At 40.5% G+C, this 23,517-nt stretch overlaps 1 protein-coding gene and 2 long non-coding RNA genes across 8 annotated transcripts; 2 read left to right on the forward strand and 1 right to left on the reverse strand.

Moving 5' to 3' along the window:
• Positions 1-3,676: 3,676 nt before the first annotated feature.
• Positions 3,677-9,678, forward strand: LOC308386402 (uncharacterized protein). The gene is made up of 5 exons (XM_080865909.1): positions 3,677-3,746; positions 5,971-6,022; positions 7,548-7,703; positions 7,936-8,031; positions 8,223-9,678. The coding sequence occupies exons 3-5, from the start codon at positions 7,590-7,592 to the stop codon at positions 8,460-8,462; spliced, it is 450 nt and encodes a 149-aa protein (XP_080722035.1). The 5' UTR covers positions 3,677-3,746; positions 5,971-6,022; positions 7,548-7,589; the 3' UTR covers positions 8,463-9,678.
• Positions 9,679-12,939: 3,261 nt separating this feature from the next.
• On the forward strand, positions 12,940-15,441 carry LOC308385764. Of its 5 annotated transcripts, none has more exons than XR_013969634.1 (3): positions 12,946-13,276; positions 14,379-14,502; positions 14,731-14,912. It is a non-coding gene; the product is annotated as an uncharacterized lncRNA (long non-coding RNA). The 5 variants fall into 5 exon arrangements; XR_013969635.1 differs by lacking the exon at positions 14,731-14,912 and adding an exon at positions 14,937-15,441 and having other exon boundaries at positions 12,947-13,276; XR_013969636.1 differs by lacking the exon at positions 14,731-14,912 and adding an exon at positions 14,937-15,441 and having other exon boundaries at positions 12,947-13,276; positions 14,379-14,498.
• Positions 15,442-15,467: 26 nt separating this feature from the next.
• LOC308385763 lies at positions 15,468-17,460 on the reverse strand. Of its 2 annotated transcripts, XR_013969631.1 has the most exons (5): positions 17,402-17,460; positions 17,189-17,301; positions 16,104-16,198; positions 15,930-15,995; positions 15,468-15,771 (listed from the first exon to the last, which is right to left on the reverse strand). It is a non-coding gene; the product is annotated as an uncharacterized lncRNA (long non-coding RNA). The 2 variants fall into 2 exon arrangements; XR_013969632.1 differs by lacking the exon at positions 17,402-17,460 and having other exon boundaries at positions 15,475-15,771; positions 17,189-17,394.
• Positions 17,461-23,517: the final 6,057 nt, after the last annotated feature.

The following is a 23,517-nucleotide window of genomic DNA, read 5'->3' on the forward strand; positions in this document are numbered from 1 at the left end:
ATATATATATAATGTTCTTCCTCTACACCCCCCCCCCCCCCCCCCAATTTTTGCACATGTCGAGGAGCGTGTCAGGCTACATTTCACTGTGTGTTATACTTGTATAACTATGCATGTGACAAATAAAGAACCTTGAACCTTGAACCTTGAAATGGGTCAAAAGAAGGACTTGACAGGCTCAGAAAAGTCAAAAATAGTGAGATATCTTGCAGAGGGATGCAGCAGTCTCAAAATTGCAAAGCTTCTGAAGCGTGATCATCGAACAATCAAGCGTTTCATTCAAAATAGTCAACAGGGTCGCAAGAAGGGTGTGGAAAAACCAAGGCGCAAAATAACTGCCCATGAACTGAGAAAAGTCAAGCGTGCAGCTGCCAAGATGCCACTTGCCACCAGTTTGGCCATATTTCAGAGCTGCAACATCACTGGAGTGCCCAAAAGCACAAGGTGTGCAATACTCAGAGACATGGCCAAGGTAAGAAAGGCTGAAAGACGACCACCACTGAACAAGACACACAAGCTGAAACGTCAAGACTGGGCCAAGAAATATCTCAAGACTGGTTTTTCTAAGGTTTTATGGACTGATGAAATGAGAGTGAGTCTTGATGGGCCAGATGGATGGGCCCGTGGCTGGATTGGTAAAGGGCAGAGAGCTCCAGTCCCACTCAGACGCCAGCAAGGTGGAGGTGGAGTACTGGTTTGGGCTGGTATCATCAAAGATGAGCTTGTGGGGCCTTTTCGGGTTGAAGATGGAGTCAAGCTCAACTCCCAGTCCTACTGCCAGTTTCTGGAAGACACCTTCTTCAAGCAGTGGTACAGGAAGAAGTCTGCATCCTTCAAGAAAAACATGATTTTCATGCAGGACAATGCTCCATCACACGCGTCCAAGTACTCCACAGCGTGGCTGCAAGAAAGGGTATAAAAGAAGAAAAACTAATGACATGGCCTCCTTGTTCACCTGATCTGAACCCCATTGAGAACCTGTGGTCCATCATCAAATGTGAGATTTACAAGGAGGGAAAACAGTACACCTCTCTGAACAGTGTCTGGGAGGCTGTGGTTGCTGCTGCACGCAATGTTGATGGTGAACAGATCAAAACACTGACAGAATTCATGGATGGCAGGCTTTTGAGTGTCCTTGCAAAGAAAGGTGGCTATATTGGTCGCTGATTTGTTTTTGTTTTGTTTTTGAATGTCAGAAATGTATATTTGTGAATGTGGAGATGTTATATTGGTTTCACTGGTAAAAATTGTCATGGCTACTGAACGGACCCACGCGCAGACAGTTCTTTCAAGGAAACAAAAGGGGATTTATTTACAATAGGGATCACCTTAGTGCAAAATATATGTACAGTGAGTTGGGAGGGGGTCCAGGGCTCCAGGGAGAGAAGGGGGGGGGAATCCACACACACGCTTCCTCTTCCACTCAGTCACCGCCACCGCTCCTCCGCACACACGCACTCCTCTTCAGCCGCACTCGCTCCAACACTCCACACACTGCCCCACTTGGACAGGTCCGGTGATTCGGTCCAGAATCTACAGACAGAAGGTCAAAGGTTAGTTCCACAACATAAAACACGTGTAAGCGATTCTTCTTTGAATATGCCGCGAGCACGAACTCAGGTGGTTCGACGTTCCAGCGGTGAGCTGCTCTGTGCCACTGCCTTAAATAGCAGCTGGGGAAATCAGCCAGATCAGCCGCAGGTGGACACCATCCACAGGGGTGCGTGGGCCAAGAGTGAGAGCCCGTAATGAGCTCCACCCAGGCAGAGAGGAGGAGGAGAGACAAAAAACTAAAACTAACAACAACAAAACCTGTAGCCAGCGTGGGCCAACCAGAGAGACACGGGGACCGTGACAAAAATAAATAATTGAAATGGGTATATATTTGTTTTTTGTTAAGTTGCCTAATAATTATGCACAGTAACAGTCACCTGCACACACAGATATCCCCCTAAAATAGCTAAAACTAAAAACAAACTAAAAACTACTTCCAAAAACATTCAGCTTTGATATTGATGAGTTTTTTGGGTTCATTGAGAACATGGTTGTTGTTCAATAATAAAATTATTCCTCAAAAATACAACTTGCCTAATAATTCTGCACTCCCTGTATTTTAATGTCATAGATGAACTTACCTCGAAGAAAAAAACTGTGAAAAACTCTAAACTTGTAGAAATTTTTGGGGGGCTGATTATTTCTTTGTTTTAAAAATACTTCTTGGAAATAAATCTTATACTGTTGGAAAGCCTGTTTATTTCCTCTTACATGATGAAACATTGCAAGGAAAATGAATTTGGGGCTAAGTATAAGAGTATGTGGTTTGCATCCATGAAAAACTTGCCAAACAACTTCCTCTGCTACTGACTCTTGTTTGGTGTCTCTCACTCTTTCCTAGCATCTTCCCAGCGCGGGGTCTGCTGCGTGGCTCTGTCTTCTCCATTTGGATCGGTCTTGAGTCTCCTCTGGGGTGAGAGCCACTGCGCGCATGTCTTCGGTCTTTGTATCCATCCACCGCTTTTACAGTTTTCCTTGCGGTCGGCGGCCTCCAGGGTCGAGTCGGAGGGCTGTTCTTGACACCAAATTCTCCTTACTGCACATGACGTGTCCATGCGACCATAGGCACGCTTCCCTTATCTTCCTTTCCATCAGGACAACTCCGAGTCGTTTTCGAACACCTTCATTAGTCACACGATCCACGCGGATTAAGCCCATCATCCACCTGAGCATCTTCATCTCCATAGCATTGAGGATCTGCGAGTGTTTCCTGGTGGCTGATGAAGCTAGCCTCCTAACGCAGGCTGTTTAAGCTAAGCAAGCTGCTGTTTCACATAATAAACCCTGTCAACCACTGTCAGAAGAAAATTGTACATAGCATGATCAGCTACATGAAATGTGTTTTTTATTGATCACTAAGCAATCCACATGTCTACGTGACCTTTTACATGAACTCTTGTGTGATAAACTTTTTTAGCATTTAACAGCTTCCACTTTTCTAAGAACATACAGACTTAGAAAAGGGGAACCTCAGCTCTAAGTTCTTGGAATAACTTTGTTACCTTTGTACACACACAAGCTTGTATAAATAAAGAACGCAGACAGTGACAGAGCGCGAGTCCGTGAGTGCCTCCTGCGAGGACGAGCGCTCTGTGGCCGCCCTCGCAAGTAAAGACAACTCCAGTGTTTGTGTTTTCTAACTCGGGTGTCTCAGCTGAAGAACTGTGGGGCGATTCTTAGAAATCCCCTGTCAACCACAGTACTGCCTTCTGATTTAACAGTTAAAGCAGTAGAGATGAGCTGTGTTTTCATGTGCTTGGAACTCTAGCTTCATTAACCAGGCTAGCTGTTAGCTTATAGCTCACGCTAGCTAACCAGCGAGCAAAAGGGCAGCCGAAGCTACGGACACAACACCCACAAACTTACACTGAAAGAAGTGATATTGTCTCCTTTTAAATATAGCATATTATATTTTGGTATATCTTTTCAATTCAAATGAGTAATTCCTGTCTACATATATAATTCGAGTAACTCCAGAATACATTCCCTGCGTTTTAATCCAATTAATTTTAGTTAATTAAATGTAGCTCAAAATGCTTAAGTATGTTTTTCATAGCCTCCTGCTGGGCCATTTTGCGCATGCGTTAGGACAGGCCACCATTTTGCGCGCGGACTGAAGAAGCGGACTCTTTGTGTGCTGCAAGCAGGCTCAAGTTAATCGCACAACTTCATATAAAGGTGGTCTAGCTTCGGTAAGTAAACCTTTTACAGTCGTTTTTGTTTTATTTTTTTACCTCAGTCAAAGCATGTTGACTCTTTAAGACGTGTGCACATGGAGAAAGAAGTCTAAGTAGTTGTACAGCTCTGAACTTTGTCGTGATTTGACTTAAGCTAGCTATGTGCTCTATTAGCTACTGCTCTATTAAAAGAGTAATTGTATTGATGCGTTAAAATGTCATATGTTTTTAGCTTAGTTCTTGTGGCACACTTTGTACTAACAAATTATGGAACGAGGCAATTTCTCTGTAGTTAGCTGTAAAGTTCACTGTACAGTCGCCTGCAGTTTTAAGTTGAGAAATCGTCCCTCCCGCCACAACATTGGCATTAAGGAATAGTCGGGCGGGGGAGGGGGCTTCTGAGCGCACCTGCACAGTCAGGGGTGCAGTAGGAAATAAATAAGTAGGATTGGCGTTGCACAACGTCTTTTGTGCAGAAACAAATAATGGTTGTAAACTGTGGAGGAGAATAACTCAGTGGTTGCCAAAAATGTGAGATCAAAAGGCACTGAGAGTGATGTTTGTCAGAACTGAAATTAACTCAGAAAAGAAGTTGCTTCACTTGATAGAGCTGAGTGCGAGACCTGTCAGCGGTCTGGTTTAGCATTTAAAGCCTCGCTACCTGCTTCCAAACCGCTGCATTTAATCTCAGAGAAAACTAACACAGAGAAGTAAAGCAAGTGTGTAAGTTCATCTCTTTATGTTTGCATAGTATTTCCATGTTGAGCTTAACAACCGATGTATGGAGCCACAGCTGGACTGGCTGTCGGAGTTTTGTATTGAGGGGGAAAGGAAGCGATTTGTTTTATACTTCAGCTAGAATGAAAAAAGACACAAAGCTGGAGTTATTCGGTGTCTTCATGCTGAACAGCTAAAACTTCTTCCCTCATTCTCCCCCCTCCCTCTCCTGTTGCTACTTCAATCATGAAACTGATCGATTATCAGCTGATCGGCTTTTCTGTCGCTAGTCTCTCTCATTTGTTAGTCACCCAGTTTGCGCTAGAAAGAGGAAAACGGCAGATAAACAACAGCAGCACGTTTAAGCTTGATAAGCTGTTGCTAGAATTTTTTTAATATTACTTCTAGTATCAGCTGATGTTTTCTGGAGCCACAGCCGTAATAGCTGCTGGTCATGATAGTTTGGATATGTGGTGAGAAGGAAACATGAAGGTGAAACCAGGAGAAGTTTTTACTGAATCATTAGAGCTGAACAGGTAATGAAGAAACAGGTTTACATTTTAGGTCACATGAATGAGTTGAAGTTATGAACTGTTTCTGAGAGACAAATAACTCCAGGATCCTTTTTTAGGTAGCTGACATCTGGTAACTGTGCAGGGGCGGGTCTAGCAAAGTTTTGCCAGGGGCCAGGTAGGGCATTAACAGGGAAAGGGAGACACAAAGACATAATTTCTTTCTTATTCTCATTTAAAATGTCTAGCTTTTAATAAATAATTATTCTAAATCTTACTACCAAAGTGGTGATCTGGTTAAATGTATAGAGATCCATTATTGTATGTAGTAAATATTAAGTCTAATATATGCCCTAGTAATAGTAGTACATATAGCACTTTTTCCTTTGGGAAGGTACCATCTGCACTGTCTGCCACTGTATTGAAGAAAAATGTTGAATCAAATTATTATAGAAAAATAATTGATTTCTGTGCATTAAAGTAGATTACGTCAATTAAGCATTATCAGGCGGAGGGTGCGGGGTGATTTCCTAATATTTTTGCTGGGAGTTGGCAGCCCTATTAGTTAGTTTAATATTTCTATGTACTGTTTAGAATACCTGAATAAGGAGGATGGTGTAAGTTTTTTAGGTTGATCAGTATTGCTGAAGTATAAAATATTTTGGGTGCAGTGTATTTTTTGCATACAGGTATAACAGAATAGCTTTAATGTTTTGTTTTTAAAACTGAGTATGAACTTATACAAAATGCAGCAAAATATTTATAAAAACAATTTTATTTATTATAAAATACACTATATCGGATTCATATCGGCAGATAATCAAATTTATGATATCGGTATCGGACATAAAAAAGTGGTATCGTGCCATCTGTAGTTTGCACAGAGGCACAAGTAAGATTTGTTTTGTTACAAGGGAGTATCATGAAGTAATGCACTAATGGCTTGGAAACGGTAATTGTTTGTCTTTCTAAAGTTTTTTTTTTTTTTATTTGTCTTCCTTTTCTGGCAGATTTTCTTCCCCTTATGTGTTACTGTTTATTCAAGAAGATGGTGTTATTTTGGTAAGTACATGCAAATTCCTTACATATTTATCACAACAGTATTTGTCACAGTATTGCAGGGACAAGTTTATCTATCTCATCTTAAGGGTTCTTGTGATTATTAATATTGATATTAATTAATATCAATTAACCCTCCTGCCTTCTTGGGACCTTTTTGTGCCACTGCTATGTGTTAAATGGCTGCCATTTCCACTGTGTTCAGTGGAATATAACCAAACTTGCCACAGGATAGTTTTTACCTGTCAATGTTAATATTCCAGTGTGAATTCCTTAAATCAGCCTAAAATGGCTGAGCAGCAGAAATCCCCACACCCATCACCCTGGGGACCATTTTCTGCCCATTGACTTCCATTATAAATGCTATTTTTCAACCCCAAATTATCATCATATGATTTTATTTTTTCTTCTTTTCTTGGATGTCAATGAAGACTCAGGGCCTTGAAGTTTTAATTTTTAAATTGCAAAAAAAATGCAAAAAAAATAATGGCAGGTCAAAATGTATGTTGGTGCCAATCTTTGGTCCATCTAAAGGCCTACTTATAATGACAATCACATATTACTTCAACTGGTTTTTTGTGGAAATATTTAGTTTCGTTTTTTGGTTTTTGGGGCTAATAACACAGGGCGCTCATGTAATAACACTGGGATTTGAAGGGTTAAAACAACGAAAATATAATTAAAACTTTACATGAATATTTCAGGGAGAAGTAGTTTTACAAGGTTGGCTAATTTAAAGTGGAATAAAATATGGATATATGGTCTTTTTATGGCGTGGCTGAGAATGGTCCCTAGGGTGATGGGTGTGAGTTTTTTAAAGGATGGCAGGAGGGTTAATATATATGATTAAATTTCTTTTATCCAGGACAAAAGAAAAAAAAAACTTGCGAAAGTGAAATGAAAAACAGGAATTTAGTTCTTGTGAGTTAAGAGGATGCAGAGCATAGGGTTAGATGGAGGTGGATCATTCACTGTGGTGATCCCTGAAGGAAACAGCCAAGAGAAAGAGGATCAGATTGCAAAAAAAATGTGGTTTGTGTGCATACATGAGTCTTTACGGTACCCACAGGACTCCTGAAGTATAAGTACTCTGAAGTTTGCAGAGCAATTTCAGAGATGTTTGGGGCTTACATGGCAAGCATGTTTTTAGTTGCACATCTAAATTTTCTCTGCTCTCTGTTGCTGACGGCAGAGTTCTGCCCCGCTGACCTCACAGGTGAGACACTCCCACCAGTGGACAAAGAGCACAGGAAAATGTGTTGCCAACCACCTGAAACAGACAAATATCTGCTTTTTAAAACCCTTTAAACCCGTTAAATGGACTGATGCCATTCATTTCTTCTTTGATTAACAGTAGTAACATCCTTCATGCACTGTATACTAACCCATATGATAATCATGCTTTATGAAGTGATGGCAATTGCATTGTAGCATTTAATGAAGAAATAACAAAATAATCATACCAATGATTAAGCACCAGTCTTCTTTTTTTCTGTGTGTGTGTGTGTGTGGTGTGTGTGTGATACAGGTAAATGCTGAATTCCAGTGTATTACAACACTTCAACTGGAGATGACCTTCGCGGCACAGTTAGACAGAATTACACCTCAGTTGATGACAGTTTTCCAGAAGAAGGGCGGTGTTTCTGGGCAGAAACTTGCCCACCACTTGCAGATCATGCAAGAGGTAAATCTGAATATTGCAAATTCTATTTGGATTTCTTTTGTCTTAAGTGGCAGGTCACTGTGAGTCCAATAAGCCGTTTTAGGTGACCAGCCAAACAATCTAAATTTTGAAATTTCTTATATAAATTTTATTTACTATGTTTGAACTGACATATGATAAAATTTACTTATTGCGAATTTCAGACATTGTTCTTTTTTCCAAATTGGTTTAATCAGCAACTCTCTTTAAACAGGCTGAAAGTGATGTTAAAGTGAAAAGGGAAGCAGTTCTCAGGGCGCTTTGCCTCTACCTTGGTGAAGAGGACGGAAGCTTTATTCGGGAGTTCTTTGTAAGTCATTTAAGTCATTGTAAGCAAGTCATCTATACACACACTTTTTAGATAGATATCTGTGTGTGTGTATTACACACACACACACACACACACACACACACACACACACACACACACACACACGACTAGATTGGAATTTAATTGTAGAGTTAATTGTTTTTTCTTTTACCTTTTTATTAAATGTTTAGGACATTGAAGGAGATGATATCCAGAGAGACCTGAAGAAGCACACCATGGGCATTTATGTCATCAACAGGGAGGATGGACAAAATGGACATTATGATGACATTGGAATATTTGTTGAAGGGGAGATAGTCATGGACAACATTGGATCTCTGGCCCAAGCTTGTGCATTGATGCTTGGAGTAATCTATGCACTAAACCTAGCCTTCCCCAAGGAATTGAAGGACTATTATGAATTCATTTAGAAAGTGTTGATGGGATTCGATGGTGAAAAGCTCTCCCCCAAAGTCTTTGGGCTGAAGAACAAAATTGCTACTGGATAGGAAGATTTCTAAAACCACACATCAAGAGAATGCTGTTATGTAAATTACCAATGACTGGTGCTCTTGTGAATAGGAGTGAAACTCTTGTACAACCATCATTTGTTCTGTGTTATGTTTCGATTGAACATTTTAACTTTCAATAATGAATGTTTCACGTGTGGTACATTTGAGTAGCTTGAAGAGCAACTTTGTAATTATTCAGTTATAGCTGCTGCCCTGCGTATAATCAGTGTTAACTCAACCGGATAAAAAAAACAAAAAAAAACATTCATGATTACCACACTGCAGCACACTGGTAACACTTTAAAGACTATTAATTGTTTTGAAGCGAGTATGTTAGGTCAGAAAATATGTAAAACATTCAGAATCTTCAAGGAAGGACTAGAATGGAAAGACAGTGGTCAATAAGCAGTAAGGAAAACACAAGTTTAATTTTAAGTCTAATTACCTTATTAAAATGCAATTTCTAAATATGGATCGCAGAACAGCAAGTCTGAAACTGGTTAGTTTGTGGATGCATCAGTTTCTAATTGTGATACATTATACTGCTGGTAGTGTTTTATTCTTTTATGTAAGGAGTTTGTTTGTTTTTTTCTTTTTTAGAGGAAGAGAAACATTGGTTAACATTTCTCTTGTCTGTTGTTTCTGTTTTGTTTGAATACAGCTTTTTAAAGCTACTAGTTCATAGGCAAAAGTTTTGTAATTTGTATTATACAAATTGCAGCAATTTCCCTTAGAGATGTGGATTCTTATTCTGTTTGCAACAAATTTTGCATTAATAAATGATGTGAAAGAATGTTGTAGTTTTCATTATTGACGTTTTTAAAAACTACAAATCAGGGTAAGCAATATTTTTTAAGTAAACTTAACTTAATTGAAATAGAGAGAAATTAACAATTTGATTGATTTGAATATAAGTTTGGGACATAAGTGTAAAGGAAACAAATTATTCTGGTACATTTAACACGACCTTAGTTGGACTTACTAATAATATTTGACTAAGACGTATCCACAACAGTTAAGTTAAAGTAGCTTAAAAATATATGTTGGTTTTACTCGCTTAAATTAAATTCAGTGTACTTAAAAAATATTTCTGGATTCAAACAAATTTATTTCGTGCAACCACTTGTCATAAAAAAATTGAGTAAATTGAACAAAACATTTTTTTCAGTGTATCTCACCACAACGTAGCGCCGAAAAAATTATGTAATTCTAGTTTAATCAAACTCAGGGCATGAGGAAAACCACCTCCATATCCCCACAGTCATGTGACGGAGCTCTCCACATGTTAGAGGTGGACAAGGCCAAGGTCCAATCCTCCTCCCCAGTGTCCTAAAACTATTAAACATGTCCTCACCGCAACACGCCAGAATAAAATTATTAGTTAATTAGCAAATACTTTACTGCATGCTGAGGTGGCAATTCAGCCATTTAATTTATGTGTGTTGAACTAAGGACACATCAAAAAGTTGCTCGACACAACATTAGCCAGACATCTACCTAACCACAGCTAAAAAGAAATTTAGAGTAAACTTACCGGGGCACATTTCCTCAGGTTAGACGAAATGAGTTTTTTCACGTTGAAATGTCAGTTTGTTTTGGCTCTTCCCACTTTGCCTGCCATAGTGTATAACTGGTCATGTGACTGCATAGCTACATCTGACTCGTGAAAGAGTTACAAGAAACTCCACTGGTGGCATGATCTATTATTTGGCTTTCACAAGAAAACAATCACACAGGGATAAAAAGAAACACAAAGAATGGCAAGAAGCTGTTGTATTATTAACTGCAACAGCCGGTCGCATGACAGCAACGGGAAGCCGACGGGTAAAGAGATCGAATTTTTTTTTCTTTTTTTTTTTGCCTGTCCCGTTTGGCTCTTTTGCCATCAGAATTGTTGTCTAAAGGCAAAGAAAGATGCCCAACGGATTTACTTTACCAAATGGACCATCCCAGCCTTGCCGTAATGGTCTATTTGATTCACCTTTTATTGTTTATTTTATTTTCACTTTGCTAAATACGGAACAGACTTGACTGGGGAAAAGAAAGGGGAGAAAGAAAGAGAGAAAGAAAAACAGCGGGGAAGAGGGACGGGGGAGAAGGGCAAAAAACAAAAAACAACAAAATAAGCAGACAAAAAATACGTATATCAATCACCTGGATCACCTGTTGAGAAAGAAAAAAGAGAAAACAAGCAGAAAAAAAGAGCAATATAATAAACAATATCACAATGATATATGGGAATATAACAGTAAATGCTAAATATTAAACATTATTGTGCAGCACGTAAGATCGACAGCGCACAGTGTGCTTTGAGGAGCCAAAAAGGGTGTAGTTTGTGTGTGTGAGCACCCGTGTGTAAAGTAAGTAAAGTAAAATTTTATTTATATAGCACCTTTCAAGATAAAAATCACAAAGTGCTTCACAGAAGCCAAAACCTAAAAATAAAAATCAACCAAAAGCAAGTTTAAAAAGATGAGTTTTTAGCTATTTTTTAAAAGCGACCACGGAGTCCACAGATCTCAGGCTCAAAGGGAGAGAGTTCCACAATCTGGGGGCCACAGTCACAAAAGCTTTGTCGCCTTTTGTTTTCAGCCTTGTGTTTTGGACAACCAGCAAACCCTGGTCACATGACCTCAGGGACCTGCTGGGAATGTATGGATGTAAAAGTTCACTTATATATGTTGGTGCTTGTCCATGCAGAGCCCTGAAAGTCAAGGTCAAAACCTTAAAGCGGATTCTGAATTTAACGGGGAGTAGTGATGGTAAATTTGATTCTTTTTACTGAATCGAGTTTTAATGAGTCACTCACCAAAATGAATCGGATTTTTGGATCATTTGATTCACTGAGTCAGTTGACCAGAGAGTTCAAAAAATGTACATTTTCATGTATGTCCTACTGCTAAGATGAGTGATTCTAAAAGAAAACCACTATTTTATAGAGCAAAAAAGAGCAAAAACATTTCTAAAATTAAGCAATTTACTATCGCAGGTCTTTCCTCCCCACTGCTGTCAGACTCCATAATAAAGACTTTAACTGATCAAGCACACACATCCATACATATGCAATAATACTAAGTGCAATAATCCTTTCTGTCATCGTTGTATTTTTACTCAGTTGTATATAGTATTTGTATTTGTATTCTATTTTTATCTTATTGTATATTTATTTTATTTTATTCTACTGTATATAGTATTTTATTCTATTCTGTACAGTTGTGTACTGTATTTATTCTTATTGTATTCTAATTTTTGCCTCATAACTTTTGCACTGTCCACTTCCTGCTGTGACAAAACAAATTTCCCACGTGTGGGACTAATAAAGGTTATCTTATCTTATCTTATCTTATCTTATCAAAATTGCTTAATAAACATTTATTTTGTTTATTTGTATTTTATTAGTATTTTCCTTAAATGTGTCAAATATATATTTTCTCATCTAAATGTCCACTGAGCTGTGAGCCAGGGGACGGTAATGCGCCTTAACATTGGTTGCCAACCAAGAAGAAGAAGAAGCTGTGAGCCAGAAGGGATGGGGTGAGTGAGTGAGTGAGTGATTCGTTCGCTCTATGATTCAGCACAGGAGGGAGGAGGTTAGTGAGTCCTGAGTGAATCGCTCGCTCTATGGCTGTGTCCCAATTCGGGGTCTGCACGCTTGAAGTACGCATTTTAAGTGCGATTACGTCACCGCCACGTGACGACGGCTGTCCCAATCCGAAATGTACTTCAAATGCATACTCCAAATGTGCCGTCGATTTCCCCAAATATCAAGCGTGGTCCGGTGCACGCTTCGTGGTCCCATATATCCCACAATTCATAGCGCGGCTGTGGGTGTGGATAATTTTGCCGCAAAATACGGCACACTGCTGTTGGCCACATGTCGGCAAAGTTGTGTGTGTAACCCATATCAACTACTCCCTGTCACATGACCCACGTCAGCTGATTTGAGGTCCCTCTTCTGATTGGCTCCTTCCACGTCGCGGCAACTCTCAAAACCGGCTGTGGAGGGATACTTCCGGGTTCGACTCCTGCTGTGGCTGTGAGCTTATGGCATTTAGAACGGTATTGGAAAACAAAGCGTTTACTATGGAAGAAATATAGTATCATCAGAATTCAAGTATTTTTAGACATTGAATTTATGACACTGAATTGTTATCCTCCAAATTTCCCTGCAAAAATATTCACCTGCAAAAATTCACCTGCAAAAAATTCACCTGAAAAAAATTCACCTGCAAAAAATTCACCTGAAAAAAATTCACCTGCAAAAAATTCACCTGCAAAAATTCACCTGCAAAAAATTCACCTGAAAAAAATTCACCTGCAAAAAATTCACCTGAAAAAAATTCACCTGCAAAAAATTCACCTGCAAAAATTCAACTGCAAAAGTGATGAACTTTAATGACCCAAGCCAGAGCAATCAGCACCAGATCGAGTCGAGTGGCTCTCGGCCAATTAAATTACGCTGTTTGATCACATGACACCGTTAGCCAGCAGTTTGTCTCCTAAAAGAGAGCTGTTTAGAGGTGAGTGATTAAGTTTTTCTCCTAAATAGAGATCATTACAGAACGCCTAGTCCTACTTAAAATCCCATTTATTTTTATTTTATCATCTACTCGAACTAAGGAAAACGTTTGACTAACTCAAAGACAATTTCCACGCCTCCCCTGCCTGACTGCAGAGGCAGTTTTGAATTTAGGAGCAGCAAGATGGAAGCGGCAAACCCTGGCGATTCTCCGGTAAGTATATTGTTTTTTATCTTCAAGTTTGTCTTTTGAAACGTTAATTTTATTTAAATCCGTTGCTCACGTATAAAGTACACAGACGGGGTCTTTGCTCAACTCGTCTGAGGCGTGTCTCACTAAGCGCTACATGCTAGCATCCTGCTAACCGAGCTACCCTTTACATGCTGTGCTTTAGAAAATAGGATAATCGTTAAAAAATACTCCGCAGATATTGATAGATAGACGAACACTGCAAATATAATGTTGTAAACGAAAACGGCCTTTGGTGAAGGGGTAAAATACACCATGAATAAAGCCATAGATTGAATGGCTGCCATGGTTGCAGAACAGCCTGATTTAATGACAAGAATGGGGAAGAGTGAGGCGAAGTGAACCAAAGCCACAAAACACGGTCAGACAAGGCGGCAAAAGGGCAGTGATCTGTCCGTCAGTATGAAGTTGGTGTGTGCTTTGGTGAACAAAAACTCCAGACCGGTAGCAGGAAGGTGCGAGACTCGTGTTTCACTGGAATAGTGGTGAATTAAAACATCCTTTGTTGGGGACATTTAGGTGTAAATGCATCCATACAGGTGAGACAGAGGCAGACCAGACAGTGAAGAAAACAAGGCAAACATTAGAAATATTAAAACGGAAATATAGGATTAATATAACATACAATTGGGGAAAATGTAAGGAACACAATGTAAATGATATTGTAAAGTCATTAAAACAGCATACTCTGATTAAAAGAAACAGATAATTGGGTAGGAGGATGATGATGATGATAATAATAATAATAATAATAATAATAAAATAAAAAAATGTACAAGATGGGTATGTATACTTGTAGCCAGAACTTAACAACTATAAAGTTGTAGCATGTCAGTACCTTACCCCATCCATTATATCCACACTTTCAGAAAAGGATATGGTCAATATCTTTACAAATACTATCTAAACTTAAACTGGATATCCCCTCTGCTTCTTCTGCTTCTCGTATACACCCTCAGGGTTTGTGATCAGCCAGCGGCTGATATGATCATTAATCCTGTAAAATAATATTCTTTCGGTTTATGAATCTGTTTGCATGGATTTCTTAATCTGTTTCCACTGTTAGCAGAAGTTGTGCATGCAGTTTTGGTGTGCTGCTCTCCAAGACTACAAGCTGCGTTAAAGTTGGAAGTAACTGGCCGATGTTCCACTGTTGAAGATCAGCTGTGCCCATTTGTTGCACATTGTGGGTATGGAGAAGTTGAGGCTCTTGCAGGCTACCCACAATTTCCCCAAACTGAGCGATTATACATCTTCCTTCCATATTTGTATCTTGTGTCACTAAAAATAATTTTATTTAATTTTATACATTGATTAATGACCTGCAGAATCTCCTTATCATATTAAGTGATTCATAATTGTCACTTTATGCTTTCTCCATCTTGAAAGTGATGACATCCTTGCATTACATCCTTTAGGTTCATTTTCTGCAGGCAGGTTTCTGACAGAGAACAGGCAGATTTACACTATAACATGCAGCGTTCTATAGATGGACACATAAAGAAATGAAAAATTACGTGCTAACTTTCTAAACACTGTTACATTAATGATTAAGTAGATAAAACATTTATGTCAGCCTTGGCTCATAGTTCATTTAAAGACAAGAACTTTGTGTGTGTTTCAGGTCCTGCACTCTCAAAGACTGAATGAACCAGCATTGCAGCCATGGGTCACTGTGAGCATCACAGGGAAGGTTGAAGCCACCCACTGCAGCTGTAAGGCCGGAGTCACGGAGACCTGCACCCACGTCACTGCTCTTCTGTTTAATGTAGAAGCAACAGTGATCTGTGGCACAAGGACTGTTACAGATGAACCTGCATACTGGGTTTTGCTGGGTAATATGACCAAGATACAGCCAGAGGTTGGCCATAAGATAGACTTCTCCTCTTCAGCTGCCCAAAAAAAGGCTCTTGATCAGAACAAACAGACCATCTGTAGTGACAGGTAAAAGGAGCCGTCCTCAAAAAAGAAAAATCCCACCTGCTACTGTGGAGGAGTTGTCACTGCTATAATGCCATCATGTTTTATCTAGGGGTCTAGATTTATGCCTATAGTGCACTGCCATGTAAATAATTTGCATTTACTGAATGAGTATCACTGTTCAAAAATTGAATAAAGAAACAAACTAATTTTTGCCTTTTTTTTTATTAAAACCACTTTATAGAACATCACATCAGTTACAATGTAGAATCCATGTCACTGGAGAATTTTGATTCAATAAACAGTAAAAAGGTGAGCTGTGAAGACCAAGGACAAGTGCAGCTCACAGGTTTTCTATCCAAGGAATCCCAGAAGATTGCATGGTGTCATTGCCCAGCAGTTGTTCGCAGGACATATGGACTCAACCTCAACAATCCCTCACACTGAGCAGCATGAAGTGACAGTGCAGAGGAAAAACTCCCCTTTAACAAGAAGAAACCTCCAGCAGAACCAGAACCCGGTTCAGTACCAGCAGCCATCTGGGTTTGGAGGAGAGAGAGAGACACAGAACTACCAAAAGTATTTTTTTTTTTATGTGATTGACTGTTGTTGTAATTCAAGCCCTGAGTGTAGAGCAGGTAAGATATAAAGTTGCATCCTAAATTCATGCAGAGTGTTTATTTTATGACTTTTTCACCTGGTCATTTCTTGATGAACAGATGGTCTTTTAGGGTTGACCAAGCTGGTACCTTGACTCTGTTCTCTGCAAGATGTTGCAAAAAACAAAATCATATGGAGACAATATTGGACACAAAATATATAACAATTTAGTTAAATGTAGCATTAACTCATAGGTCTTGCTAAAGTAAACCTTGTATTCTGATTCATCACAGCAGCAGTTCAGTTGGATGATGTCAGTAACTGCAGCAAGTGTCTTGCTGACTGAATAATTACATCTTGCATAATCTGAAACAAACACATAAAGACAGAAACAATTTATAAATTAACGTTTGATAAAATCTAAGAATTAATCATTTATTAGATACCAATATGAATATGTCTACCATAAAACTTGTGTGGAGCGAAGTTACATTCAATCAAGATGGTCTGGCATGCTACAACTTTGTAGTTAAGTTCTGGCTACAAGTATACATACCCATCTTGTACATGTTCTTTAACATTATTATTATTATCATCATCATCCTACCCAATTATCTGTTTCTTTTAATCAGAGTATGCTGTTTTAATGACTTTACAATATCATTTACATTGTGTTCCTTACATTTTCCCCAATTGTATGTTATATTAATCCTATATTTCCGTTTTAATATTTCTAATGTTTGCCTTGTTTTCTTCACTGTCTGGTCTGCCTCTGTCTTGCCTGTATGGATGCATTTACACCGAAATGTCCCCAACAAAGGATGTTTTAATTCACCACTATTCCAGTGAAACACGAGTCTCCCATCTTCCTGCTACCAGTCTGGAGTTTTTGTTCACCAAAGCACACACCAACTTCATACTGACGGACAGATCACTGCCCTTTTGCTGCCTTGTCTGACCGTGTTTTGTGGCTTTGGTTCACTTCGCCTCACTCTTCCCCATTCTTGTCATTAAATCAGGCTGTTCTGCAACCATGGCAGCCATTCAATCTATGGCTTTATTCATGGTGTATTTTACCCCTTCACCAAAGGCCGTTTTCGTTTACAACATTATATTTGCAGTGTTCGTCTATCTATCAATATCTGCGGAGTATTTTTTAACGATTATCCTATTTTCTAAAGCACAGCATGTAAAGGGTAGCTCGGTTAGCAGGATGCTAGCATGTAGCGCTTAGTGAGACACGCCTCAGACGAGTTGAGCAAAGACCCCGTCTGTGTACTTTATACGTGAGCAACGGATTTAAATAAAATTAACGTTTCAAAAGACAAACTTGAAGATAAAAAACAATATACTTACCGGAGAATCGCCAGGGTTTGCCGCTTCCATCTTGCTGCTCCTAAATTCAAAACTGCCTCTGCAGTCAGGCAGGGGAGGCGTGGAAATTGTCTTTGAGTTAGTCAAACGTTTTCCTTAGTTCGAGTAGATGATAAAATAAAAATAAATGGGATTTTAAGTAGGACTAGGCGTTCTGTAATGATCTCTATTTAGGAGAAAAACTTAATCACTCACCTCTAAATAGCTCTCTTTTAGGAGACAAACTGCTGGCTAACGGTGTCATGTGATCAAACAGCGTAATTTAATTGGCTGAGAGCCACTCGACTCGATCTGGTGCTGATTGCTCTGGCTTGGGTCATTAAAGTTCATCACTTTTGCAGTTGAATTTTTGCAGGTGAATTTTTTGCAGGTGAATTTTTTTCAGGTGAATTTTTTCAGGTGAATTTTTTTCAGGTGAATTTTTGCAGGTGAATTTTTTGCAGGTGAATTTTTGCAGGTGAATATTTTTGCAGGGAAATTTGGAGGATAAAAATTCAGTGTCATAAATTCAATGTCTAAAAATACTTGAATTCTGATGATACTATATTTCTTCCATAGTTTTCTCTCCTCAATTCATCGATAAACTCATTTCACCTCAGCGGTAAGTGTCCTTAATATCTTACAACCTTTGGTTGTCAGTAACCAGCCGATCGTTTTCGCGACTTAAAAAATGACTTTGTGCGGCAGCGTTCCCACCGCGAGCAGAACTCCGGTTCAAAAACTGCTGTTTTTGAACACTTTTGTTTACTTAAGCATTTTTATGGGCTTACTTTGAAACAAAGTGCGATTGAATGATTATTGTTATGTGTTGCCTTGAATTCGGCTATGCTGTCTGTTAGACAGTTGTTTTCCTTTATTGTTGTTTTTGTATTGTTTGTAGCGAACGCTACTGGAATGTATAGAGTAAGCTACGTAGCCAAGATGATTAATGATTTAACTGTTGTACATTGATTGATGATGATTTATGATTTGCATTGTTACCTAGACTTGCAGAAGAATATATTTGTTTACCGGTAAACTGAATTGAACTTGATGTGCTAATGGACATTTTTCTGACCTACAGGTCAGGTTTTTTTCCCCCTTTGAATTTGATCTTCTTCATATTGAAGTGGCGAGCCGGTAGGACCATCCTTTGTTTTCCCCTCTTTTCCCCCACTTAGCCGTCTTTGGATTACGGACATATTTCCCCCTTGTATGAAGCTGGACCCTAAGGAGGAATACCTTAAAAGTGAACTCTAAAAAGAAAAGGACCAAAAAAAGGACTCTTAGCAAAAGGACTCTTGCACAGAAAAATCACAGCACTGATTTATTATTTAATTGTGGACATTTACGTTGTGTGTTGTGTTAATTATTTATTCAATATATTTTTGGTACAAGACATTGCAGTTTTTGGTCTCATCATTCACACCATCTAGGCTCCATAAAGAACTATTTCTTCTGCGCGTCAGTCAGTAAATTCATCCATTGCCATAAACTAGTCCTTAAATAACTTAGCGTTACACGTGGCGAGCCAGCCAGGAGCCTGATGGGTGAATGAGGGTTTTTTTTTTTTTGTGTTATTTGATGTAATTTGATATTCGGTAATTTCTGTGGTTTTGATAAGGTCCGCGACAAGAAAAAATGAAGTTTATTCAGGAAAGTGGGGTCAATGTTGCACATTCTGTCATTGTTTCTGGTGCCACAAACACTGAGAAAGATGAGGAAATTCTTGATTATTTGACACAATACGGTCGTATAAAAACTGTTATATTCGTGGATGACGCAAATAGTGTTTTTTACAAAAACCTGATCGTTGAATATTGTGATAGTTCTGCGATAACTGCTCTTAATACGTTTTTCCCATATACTCATCAGTCAAAGAATCACTCGGCTTTGACTTTTTGTGTAAGATCGCTTGCCGCAGAATGCACAGCCACAGGAGGAGTCAGGACCCCTGCAGATTACCTCGGCGAGCTCAAGCAACTTGCACGCCGCAGCGGCAGGGATTTTCCAGATATTCTGCGGGAAATGATGGGACAAATCAGTGAGCATCTGGAAGGAATCGAACAAGACAGTGACTTAGAGGGAGCCTCAGTCCAAATTGTGGAGCCTGCATCATCTCTGCCTGGCCAGCAGGGGTCGTTGTCTGGACACTCCGCAATCTCTGAGACAGCTACCAGCAATCCCTCACCTGACCAACAGGGGTCACTGCCACATCCACAAAGATTTTCACTGTCACAGACTGAAATGAACCCCCCGGAAATACAAAAGTTAGTGGTGGAGCATGTTGTAAAAACAGACACCGTATCTGCATTCAGACTTCGTCCTTTCTCTGGGAAGATCCCCAAACCAGCTAACGAAACAGATTATGAGACCTGGAGATCTCACATTGAACTGCTGTTAGCAGATCCAAATTTGGCACCTCTACAGATCACTCGTCGCATCCTTGAAAGTTTGCTACCTCCAGCAGCAGATGTTGTGAAAGGGCTGGGCTCAAACACAATTCCATCCATCTATTTGAAAGTGTTGGATTCTGCTTTTGCTTTAGTACAAGATGGTGAAGAGTTGTTTGCTCAATTCCTGAATACGTTACAGGATCCGGGTGAGAAACCCTCTGCTTTTTTGCAACGTTTACAACTCACATTAAACACTGTGATGAAAAGAGGTGGTATCTTGTCTTCAGACTTCAACAAACATTTACTCAAGCAGTTTTGTCGAGGATGCTGGGATAGCGATATCCTAAACAAACTACAGTTGGAGAACTTGAGGAGCGATCCCCCATATTTTGCAGAGCTCCTCCTACTGCTTCGAACTGAGGAGGGTAGACAGCTGGCCAAGGAGAATCTCATGAAGAAGCACCTAACTGCATCCAAGCCTCGTGCCGCTGTTCATTCCCAGAGCACATGTGCTTGTAGCCATTCAGACACCAAGGCTATTAATGAGCTGAAGCAACAGATGCAGAAACTGCAGAGTCAAATGGCTGCTCTTCTCTCACAGAAATCTCAATTCTCCAAGCCAGCACCACCTCAACTCAGATCAGCACAACCAAGACCCAGCAGCAGTGCAACCAGTTCCCAGCCTAGAGCAGGCTACTGCTTTAAATGTGGAGAGGATGGGCACATGTCAGCAGGATGCGCCAACCCTCCGAACCCGACACTGGTTCTGAAAAAGAAGAAACAACTTGAAAAAAGACAGCAGGCTTGGGACAGCAATAACAAATCGTCAAACTAGAGGCAGTCTCTGTGGAGGGACAGACGGAGGCTGCAATCGACCCATGTCCCAGTTACAAGCAGGATGGACGTTCCATCACATTGCCTAAAGGAGTCATTGGAACCAGAAGCACAGCACAGGTCACGATTGGAGGAACTGTATTCAACTGCCTGTTAGACACTGGGTCTCAGGTAACCACCATCTCTCACTCCTTCCACCATGATTATCTTTCTGACCATGAGATACAACCTCTGAAAAATCTACTGGAGATAGACGGAGCAAATGGCCAAGCTGTTCCATACCTTGGTTATGTGGAGCTGAACGTCACTTTCCCTCCCGACTTCTTGGGTTCCACCACAGCTGTTGACACACTTGCCCTGGTAGTTCCTGATGTCCAATCAGCTCAACAGCCGTCAATACTGATTGGTACAAACACTCTGGACTTGGCATATGAGAGAGCATTCTCAGACCAACAACCCTCCATTCCAGCCCCACATGGATACAGAACGGTGCTGAAAATCCTTGAGCAACGATACAGACTGGCCAACAGTAACCATCATGGAATCATCAAGCTGCACACTGACGGACCACAGACCATCCCAGCTGGAAAAACTGTTGCCTTGGAGGGGTTAATTTGCGGACGCTGCCTCCAGGCCGAGAAGGCTGTGTTGGTGGAACATCCAACTTCGTCGCCTCTGCCAGGTGGCTTAATGGTCCCGTCTTGTGTCATGGATTTCCCTTCTCACCAGCCATACCACTTACCTGTGGTAATCTGCAACCAGTCTGATCATGACGTAACCCTCCCAGCCAAAGCCATCATTGCGGAGATCAGTGCCATTCAGTCTATTCAGTGTCAGGAAAGGAGTCATGACAGTATGCCTCCTAACCCTGTGACCTCTGGGTTCAACTTCAACTTTGGTAACTCCCCCTTAACACCGGAATGGAAGAGTCGTATTACTGAGAAGTTAAACGCCCTCCATGATGTCTTTGCAAAACACGACCTTGACTTTGGGAAAACCGACAAAGTGAAACATCAGATAAAGCTCTCTGACCCTACTCCCTTCAAACAGCGCCCAAGACCAATCCATCCTCAAGATTTGGATGCTGTGCGCCAACACCTGAAGGAGCTGGTTGACTCTGGGGTCATCAGAGAGTCAGAGTCACCTTTTGCATCACCCATTGTCGTGGTGCGAAAGAAGAATGGGAGTGTGCGGCTCTGCATTGATTACCGGAAACTAAATCTGCAGACCATCAAAGATGCATATGCATTGCCAAAGTTGGAGGATACTTTTACAGCTCTCTCTGGATCAGAATGGTTTTCAGTCCTTGACCTTAAATCTGGTTATTATCAGATTGAAATGGAGGAGGAAGACAAGAGCAAAACAGCATTTGTATGTCCACTTGGATTCTATGAGTTCAACAGAATGCCCCAGGGAGTCACGAACGCACCCAGTACCTTCCAACGACTAATGGAAAAGTGCATGGGAGAAATGAACTTGAAAGAAGTCTTGGTCTTCATTGACGACTTGATTATTTTTGCACCAACACTTGAAGAGCATGAGAGGAGACTACTGAAAGTCCTTCACCGTTTGAAGGAATTTGGACTCAAGCTCTCAGTTGAAAAGTGCATGTTTTTCCAGAAATCCGTTAAATACCTGGGGCATGTTGTGTCAAAGGATGGTGTGCAGACAGATCCAGATAAAATCTAGACACTTAAGTCCTGGCCGGTTCCAAAGAATCTTAAAGAACTCCGCTCTTTGCTGGGTTTCGCAGGATATTACCGTAGGTTCATCCAAGGCTACTCCAACATCGTTAAACCTTTGCATGACCTTACTGCTGGATATCCTCCATCACAGCGGAAACTCAGAGCCATCTTCAAGCGAGAGCAATATTTGGATCCTAAGGAACCACTTGCCAGTCGCTGGACTCCTGCATGTCAACAAGCCTTTGACACAATTATCAAAAAACTCACGACAGCACCAGTACTTGCTTTCGCCGATCCCCAGAAGCCTTACCTTCTCCATACAGATGCTAGTTCTACTGGGCTAGGAGCTATTCTGTACCAGGAGCAACAAGGACAAAACCAGGTGATTGCTTATGCGAGTCGGGGTCTGTCGAGGAGTGAGTCAAAATATCCAGCTCACAAACTGGAATTTCTGGCTCTCAAGTGGGCTGTTACGGAGAAGTTTCATGACTATCTCTACGGCACCAACTTCACTGTCATTACTGACAGCAACCCACTCACCTATCTACTTACCTCGGCTAAATTAGATGCCACCAGTTACCGTTGGCTCTCTGCTCTTTCCACATTTTCATTCAAAATCATGTATAGATCTGGTAGGCAAAATCCAGATGCTGATGCTCTCTCTCGCAGGCCACATGGAGACCTCTCCAATGACCAGATGTCCCAAAAGGAGATGCCCAACAACATCTGGATCAGTCTTCCTCAATTTCCATCGATCAACACACAGTCAAGGCCCTTTGTGACCGGCAGCTCGTTTATAGTATGGCTGAAAAGATGTCCACCACCGCACTCATCCAGTCACTAACTGCCCATGCCGACAGTTTGCCTGACAGCTTCGTCAACGACACTCAGTTTGCACCTCCTGTTGTTCCTCAGCTGACAAATGCTGAAATCGCTGAGAGACAGAGGGAAGACCAGACCCTGAGGCATGTCATATTGCTGCTAGAGACTGGGGAAAGCCCACCTCCCGTCTTGCGGGATGAACTCCCAGAACTGCCCCTTCTACTCCGAGACCAACATCGCCTGGAGCTCCAAAACGCCATTCTCGTGAGGAGGAGGCAAGTTGGGGACCAGCTCTATCACCAGTTAGTGTTACCTCAGAAATTTCGGGCTGAAGTACTGTCAGAACTGCATGACAAGATGGGTCATTTGGGCATCGAACGTACTCTTGACCTCGTACGTCGAAGATTCTAGTGATGTTTGTACTTTCAGCGTTAACTTGGTTTTGAAAGCGCATATATATATATATATATATATATATATATATATATATATATATATATATATATATATATATATATATATATATATATATATAAAAGCAGCTGGATAGCGTAGTGGTTAGACTACACGCCTTTGGAACAGAGGATCGCAAGTT

The sequence above is a fragment of the Rhamphochromis sp. 'chilingali' genome (genome assembly GCF_963969265.1).
Source record: "Rhamphochromis sp. 'chilingali' genome assembly, chromosome: 18".
Taxonomy (NCBI): Eukaryota; Metazoa; Chordata; class Actinopteri; order Cichliformes; family Cichlidae; genus Rhamphochromis; species Rhamphochromis sp. 'chilingali'.